Source organism: Scomber japonicus, chromosome 19 (genome assembly GCF_027409825.1).
Source record: "Scomber japonicus isolate fScoJap1 chromosome 19, fScoJap1.pri, whole genome shotgun sequence".
Taxonomy (NCBI): Eukaryota; Metazoa; Chordata; class Actinopteri; order Scombriformes; family Scombridae; genus Scomber; species Scomber japonicus.
In genome coordinates this window covers 3,627,062-3,635,425 of record NC_070596.1, presented here as the reverse complement: position 1 = coordinate 3,635,425, position 8,364 = coordinate 3,627,062, and the positions used below count along the sequence as shown (strand labels likewise).

Sequence of the window (8,364 nt, the reverse complement as noted above, 5' to 3'; positions counted from 1 at the left end):
TCATGGTGTGGTGCTGGAATGCATGATCTGGGGATTAATACTGAAAAACTGGCTTCTATAGAATTGTGCTTGTTGCTGGCATAGTCCCATCCGGCTCAACAACATCAGGATGTCTCTGTGAAATGCCTTTGTGAGGATAGCATAGAAAAATGGGTGTGCACAAGAGTTCAGAGGGTAGAACAGCACCAGCAGCACCTGTAAAGAACACACACATCAGCCTTTATTTCATATAGAAAAAAATCTGGATTAGGGCTCAAGAATAAGTCACACCTTGGAATCTGTGATGGTGATCAGTGGTTGGTGCAGAGTTGCAGACAAGCCGTAGAAGCAAATGGGAGCCAGACACAGGAAGTTGGTGAATATGAGAATGGCCATACGTTTGGCCATGATGGTATCACTTTGGCTGGACTGATGCTGGGGATTGTGCACCATACAGTAGATGTGGAGATAACACAAACACACCACTATAACAGCAATGACATTAACCATCAGGACAGAAACTACATACACCCATGCAGCAGCTGTCTCAGTATCCATAGGTAAGCAGATGCTCACTTTCTGGTAACTGCTCACACCAATTACTGGCAGCAGTGCTATGATTACACACAACAACCAACCAACAAGCATCAATGCAACTGCATGGCGTAACCTCAATTTTCTGTCTGGCCTCATTGCGTAGAAGATGGCATGCCAGCGCTGAAGGCTTATTAATGTTAATGTGTACACAGATAGTTCACTGGAAAACAATGATATTGTCCCTGCTAGATTGCAGCCAGTTCCTGTTTGCCAGGCAATAGCATACTGGTAATAATGGGAGCGCGTGTAGATGTCGACAGATGCAATGAGCAGCAAGTATAACCCCATACAAAAGTCTGCAAAAACCAGGTGACCCATGAGGAAACGGGTAATTGACAACTTCTGTCGGCTGGTCAATAGAATGAACATCACCAGGAGGTTGGCTGAAATGGCTAACAGACTGACCACCCAGACCAATACTTTGAGGAAGCTTTGACTCATCACATCCTCACAGGGGTTGAAGGCATCAGGCATGGGGCTGCATAAGAGTCGATGATTTTCTGCCTGAAGTTCATTACATGGTGCAAAGTCAAAATCTTCATAGGGATATTTTGCTGGTACCTCAACATTAAACAAACCCTCATTTTGAGACTGTTCATTTGGGCAAATGGGGTCATTGTAGTGATAAATGTGACTTGTCCTGCCAGCAGTTTGGAGAGCGAAGCTGTCTTTTAGATGTTGATAGATTTTCTTAGAGAAACCTGTAGATGATTCATGCTGATTTCCCAAAGCATTCCAGGTCAAGTTGCAAATAACTGCCTCAGAGTATCTTGAACACAGATGATAAGAATTATTAATAGACCCTTTTCACAACAGACATTTTGACTTGTCAAAGCAGCTGTAAATAATACTAACAATGCCTCCATTCAACTAATTCTCCCAGAGAGCCATGTCAGTGAGTGAGTGAGCATGGACAAACACCAAGCAGTGTAATTGGCTCATCTAAATGGAATGCAGCTATCATTACTGCTATGAATGCTCTCTGTGCTTTTCCTGCTTTTATAAGAAAATGCCTGATGTGAAAAGTGTCTATTAGAAAATCAACAATACATTTTTAGATGCATGCAAATGTCTAAATATTATACTATGATATGTTCTTCTTGCACATTCGAAAGTCTTAAGGTATGGTCACATTACATTTCCAGCATACAAATATTTGCTCTGTTTCCTTTTCTCAGGCCAATAGACATTGTTGTCTATTGCTCTGACACTGCTTTTGAAATGGAGATTTCTCTACCAGTATTTCAACCAGTACATTATCACACTAACATACTACAAAACTGTAGTACTCTAAAACAGTATTTACAGTTTGTATTCATGCTACCTGCATCAGAAGCCTGACATCATCTTTGGGGGAAATCTTGTTGAAGTGTATTATCAAATGTATAATATGTATAATCAAAAACTCCAGAGGAAAAAACACATGGCATTTCACTCACTCACGCACGCACGCACGCACGCACTCACTCACTCACTCACTCACTCACTCAGACTTTCTACAGATAAAATTCACAGGCAAGCAACAGCAGCACTGCTCTTCTAATTGTAAACAAGGATAAAACATTTACAAAAGATAAACAAATACAAAAGAGAAAGAGAAGTATGCAAATACTCATTACATTACATTAGTACATTAATCATATGAGCACACTGTTTAGAGAGATTCAAAAAATAATCAAAGCCTGCAATAATCACCATTAAGAATTAGTAATCACAAAATCTTAATGGTTAGGGTTTGATATACAATTATAAAAGCTAATTTAATTAGTATGTTTGCCAAAAGTTGTGGCTGGTGTCCACTGATTTTTTTTTTTGCAGTCAATGCAGTGCCTTCAGGTGTCGTTATAAAAGGGACTAAACGCTTCAACAGTGCACAGGATTTTTGTTTGCTTGTTTGTTTGTTATTTCACAATCAAATATTTAAATATAAAATCATTATTACACAGTTATAAATGAACTCTGCATTGATTTAATTTAAATCACTCTAGACTGGCACAGCTTTTGCCAGTTTAGAGTGCAATACATACACTTTTTTGTGGGTCTAGTTTGGTATGTAAAGGACAAACACACATCAGAAAGAAACCATGGTGGGAAAATATTTCCCACCACTTTCAATTCTCTTACTTACCCTCTCCATCTTTTCAACATTTTGAGGCCACAACAATGGCTTTGGAAGGTCAATTCAGCACTCTGTAAATGGTGAAATGCTCTAAAGGGGGGGAGTACTTTGAGGGTCCAAGTGTTTTTAGCTTGAAGCTTTTCAATGGTCTTCATACCTATTGAAGGCAAAGAGCTAACTTTGGTTTCTGAGAGGTCTCTGGAAAGACAGACAAAGAGTTTAGATGATTTCATTTGGACACAAAGCTTAGGCTGTTCCTGTATCCAGTCTCAGCATGTGCTACAGTGGCAAAGTAAACATGTTATTTCAAGGAAAAAATCACAAAAAAATGTTACTTCTAAATTACATGTAAGTAATGTCCTCTATTTTCTCTAGAATTAAGAACAGTTATTCATCTTCTAGTTAATTCTATACTTTTCAGTTACTCACAAGTGAAGTGGGCCGTGAATTACACCATAAAATGCAAACTCATCTATTCGCTCCAAATCCACATTTCTGTGAAGATACCTGAAGAATGAAGAAAAGATACTGTGCTAGATGATAATTAGTATTATAATTAGAAAAATTCTAATCTGTCACAACAAAATGTTCAGGACATTGTTGACTTACAGAAAATCAAAGCTTGGCTAAATGCCAAGCTTTGATTTTCTTAATATTATTAAATATTAAATGCTCATAGTTTGTTCATCTGTCACTCATAGCCTTTTTGTTTTTGTTACAGTCTCTAATCAATCTATAGCAGGTTCGCTGTTCAGTTTGCTAACTGGCACATCCTTATAATTCAGTGGTCAGTAGTTTGTGTCTGGTATCGGACATTTATTGCAGCCCCCTCTGCAAGATTGTCCCACACATTTATTGCAGCCCCCTCTGCAAGATTGTCCCACCCTCATTTTCAGTGCTTCCGACACCCATGGTTAAAGTGCGAATAAAGGGTCCAAATAAAACAACAAAAAACTGCATACACTTGTTCCAGTCTGGTCCCGTTGAAGGCATAGCGCTGAATCTCTTTCACACCATTACTATTCAGGATGCTAAAAATAGAGAAAAAAGAACGTGAACCTCTCATTCAAGACACATACTTGCAGAGTACTTATGGTGTGTCCCAACTATTGCAAATATTTCCCTCATTCAAGTTAAAAACAGAAAAAAATTAATTCTGGACAAAACGCCCCCTACAGGCAACAGGGAGTTCAGGTGGTGCAATCAGGTGGTGCAATTTAACGACCTCTGCTGCTTGCAGCTTAAATTATTTGGACATGAGCATTGAATGGTGCAAAGGGCTTATTATTATTATCATTATCATTATCATTATCATTATTATGACCCGAGCACCAAATTATGCAAAGACTTACTTACTTACTGATTAAATACAATCACTGGTTTCAAATCACCTTCAATACATGATGCTGTTCATAAATTATGCTCCCATTTAAAGTAAAATAGATGATAAAGCAGGGTAAGCTTTAGGGCGTGGCACATTGTGATTAACAGGTGGCTACCATGTTCCCAATGTTGGTAATACGTAAGCATGGCGTAACCTCAGATTTTAACTCCCAGAAGTTAATTGTAACATTTTGGTCGCCTTGAAAAAGTTCAGCATTTGGTTGTAAAAGACCCTCTAATCCGACTGGATGTTCAGTTTTTTCTGGTAAGTACATTTAGTTTTATGTACTTATCTGTATTTTGATGTACGTGCTTTTCACTAGGAAACAGTTGTTTGGCATTTGGTGTGATCACACTTGTGTGTTCTACTTTTTACTCTCTTTTCCTCACACATACAGAGGATGCCCTCACCTGTATTTTTTAAGTATAGTTCACCCACATCTTATTGGACTTGGTGAGTTTACAGTTTAATAGAAGAACAGTTTGAAGAACAATACTTTGTAATTTATCATGTTTATTCTCTGTCTCTTCTTATCACACAGGATGCTAATGCTTGTTTTAGGATTAATCACAGTGAATTCGTCACAGTGGAGTATGAGTGAAGTGGCACAATTGGTATACATATTCAGGGGGGGGCGCCAAATATCATCAAAATATCATTTGTCCTAGTCCAACTCTCACAATAAATCAAGTGCTTACTTGTGGGATGTAATTCCAGTAACTTCCCAGGACCAAAAAGCTCAATGGGACACTCATGATTAATAGGGACATCCTGTCACTCACGCAAATACAAATCTTGTACATGGTACAATTAAGCTTGAAACAAATGGTCTCCAGCAAGGTAAGGAACCTACGAGTTATATTTGATCAGGATTTGTCCTTCAACTCCCACATAAAACAAATTTCAGGGACTGTCTTTTCTGATCTACGTAATATTACAAAAATCAAACACATCAAGAGCACCCTGGTGGTTGGGTGGTTAGAGTGCATGCCACATAATCACAGCGTCTCTGGTTCAAATTTGGCCAGGGACTTATGCTGCAGATCATTCCCCTCTCTCTCTTTCTGATTCCTGTCAGCCTCTCTGCCAGTTACTTACTAAAAAAAGGCATGAAAAGCCCCAAAATAGATCTTTAAATAAAATTGAAAAAAGGACACATCCTTTCTCAAAATGATGCAGAAAAACACGTTTCTCTACGTTTAAGAGTAGGCTTAAAACTTTCCTTTTTGATAAAGCTTATAGTTAGGGCCGGCCAGGCTTGTCCTGGACCAGCTCCTAGTTTATGCTGCTTTAAGCTTAGACTGCTGGGGGACTCCCATGATGCACTGAGCTCCTCTCTCCTCCTCCCTCTCTCTATCCATCTCTATCCATATACGCTCAAGTAAACTTTCATTAAACTTCTTCCCCGGAGTTCTCTGTACTGTCTTGCCTCTGAACCCTGGAGACATTCAGAGACTGCTTTTTTTCTCTCTCTCCCTCAACCCCAACTGGTCAAGGCTGATGGCAACCCATTTAGAGCCTTATTCTACTTGAGGTTTCTAATTAAAAGGGAGTTTTTCTTTGCTGTTGTTGCCAAGTGTTTGGTCTCTTTAAATTAAATTAAAGTGCCTTGAGATGACTTAAGTTGTGATTTGGTGCTATATAAATAAAGATTAATTGATTGATTGATCAAGTAAAAAACAACAACACACCTGTCAGGAGCTGAAAGGAGAAATGAAATGAGAAAACAGCCACTGTTGGCCTTAATCAGTATTAACAGTAAAAATGCAACCTGATGCACACAAAAAATCCTACTTACATGGTCAGAGAATTCTCAGATATACCCCTGAAAGAATTAGCAGGTATGACTTCAATGAAGATGTTCTCCACTATCTCCCTGTTAAAATATGTTAAGAAGAAATATTTTATACAAGCAAAACAAAATTTTAAAAAAAAAATCATAATTTTTAGCTGACAAAAGAATTGTAGAAATTGTAGTTATATATTTAACTGCTACATACAAAATAAAATCCTCTTGTGTGGACTGAATATACTGTAGTCCAGGAAAAGAAGTGAGACCTGTGTTGGTGATCCCACTGTATTGGAACAAATCTCAGTCAAATCTCAGGTAACAGGATTGCATTCCTTTGTAGTGTTTACATCGTTGTTTTTGTTTTTTGTGATAGTTTTTTGATATAAGATAAGCAAATTAAATTTTACTTACAGGTACTTTAAATTAGGCAGATCCTTAAATGCCTCTGGGTCAATGTATGACAGTGTTTTGATGGCAGTAAGTTGTCTATTTGACACATGCATACACAAGAAACATACATCTTATTTTCACTTATTAAGTAAAGTGGGCATAGTAAATATAAATGAATAAAGTAAGACATCATTTCGGCTCACTCATAACTTTAATTCTGACTTTCCATTGAATTTAAAAATGTAAAATGTCTTTTTTTATTCCTTGCAGAATAATTAGTAGTAGTAGTAGACTAGCTGTATTCTGGTCACTGTATATAATGCTCTGACCAGTTTTGTATTGTATACAGTAATGTACAAGCTGCACTGTTCAAAGTGTACATACATGTGGGTGACCCAAGACAGGTTGTAGAAAGAATGCCTTTCAAGATATCTAAGGGTGTCATCATCAGAGATGTATCTGTAAAACACACACACACACACACACACATATACACATACACACACACACACACACACACATACACACACACACACACACACACACACACACACACACACACACACACACACACACACACACACTCACACACTAATACAATACAATAAAAACCCCAATATAAATCTATAGACTACTGGTAATTAATCTGTAGCTGCCAGCCTGTGGTTGCAACACTGAGGTCTTATACTATGTATGCTACTACATAGTGTTGAGACACCTGGCAACCTAGCTGACAGGTAGGATGTAGCGTGCCACATGAACAGTTAATTAGCACCAATAGTAATGGGACTTCATTGGACCGTGGACAAGGCACTCGGTTTTTGACATGCTATTTTATTTAGATGATGTTTTGACTAAAGAATAGTTTGGAAAGCAGAAAATGTATTCCTGGAGACAGACAGCCAGGCTATTAGAATTAACACAATATACAGTAAGTACAGTAATTGTAATATTTTAAAATCTGTCAAGACTCAAATTGTAAATATATTAAAATGTTAACATGTTCAATAAAACTAGTGGATTTGACTTTTTTGGACTTATTTTCTTGGCAGTTTACATTCTCTTATCTTGCTAGTTATTATTGTATAAACAGAACAGAACAGAATTACTTATCTTATATATCAGTATCAATTTTTTTAACCAGTTAGTGTTAAAAAAAAGAAAAATCTTACATTTGAGAAATGTTGGCCAAGTTGGCAAAGGCATTCTGAGGAATGGAAGAGAGTTTTGTTTCCACAAGCCACCTAAAACAGAAATGAACAGTCTAGAGAGATTTTCTCTAGTGTCAAGGTGAAATAAAAGTTGAAAGAATGTGTAACTTACACCTCCTTTGTGCTGGCATGGAAATCAGGTATGACCTCAGTCCCAAAACATGACACACTGCAGATGTCCCAGTCACACTGGCAATGAGATGGACAATATTCCAGAGGTAAAGTGACCTCAACGGGGATGAAAGTGAAAAAAAGGAGATTTAAATAAACATTCATTGTAAGAGCAGTGATTCGGTGGTGTAGACTCCCAGGTTACACTCCACAGTAAGGGAGGTTCAGACAGAGGCTAGGCTGTCCTACATTCTGACCAATAGTGGAAGTCATAGAAATAAAGCACACACACTTCAGATAGATAGATAGATAGATAGATAGATCTTTATTCATCTCCGAAGGGAAATTCAACTGTCCAGCAGCTCACCAGAACATAAAAACATAACAAACAACAACACTTCCACTCAGACAACAAACTACAAGATTGTAACACAAATATCTGTTTCATTGTGATCACACAATGTTCAATAAAAGCCTGGGTGCCAAGAAGTCTACGTGCCCGCTGTGTCTGCCGTGTGACTGCAGCATGCACCGACATGCACGTACGGGGCGGTGCATGGGGGGGCGAGGGCCCGTTCATCGCTGCTTGCAGCTTTAATTAGGGCCCGAGCGCTGACCAGCACGAAGCCCTATTGTATTTGCCAAAATTTTTTTTTTCTTTCACAATGACGGCCTTTTTGCCCCCCTAAACGTGCCCCAAAACTCACCAAAGTTTGCACACAAGCCAGACCGCGAAAAATTTGATATTTTATGGTTTGCATAAATGAGCGTGGCAAAATGG

The 8,364-nt window shown here is 38.2% G+C and overlaps 1 protein-coding gene across 1 annotated transcript; it reads right to left on the bottom strand.

Annotated features, from left to right (window-relative positions):
• On the bottom strand, positions 1-7,748 carry LOC128380646 (thyrotropin receptor-like). Its single transcript, XM_053340518.1, has 11 exons — positions 7,585-7,748; positions 7,434-7,505; positions 6,646-6,720; positions 6,283-6,357; positions 6,080-6,154; positions 5,878-5,955; positions 3,658-3,726; positions 3,125-3,202; positions 2,705-2,893; positions 271-1,345; positions 1-195 (listed from the first exon to the last, which is right to left on the bottom strand). The coding sequence occupies exons 1-11, from the start codon at positions 7,746-7,748 to the stop codon at positions 1-3; spliced, it is 2,145 nt and encodes a 714-aa protein (XP_053196493.1).
• Between the last annotated feature and the right edge of the window lie 616 nt (positions 7,749-8,364).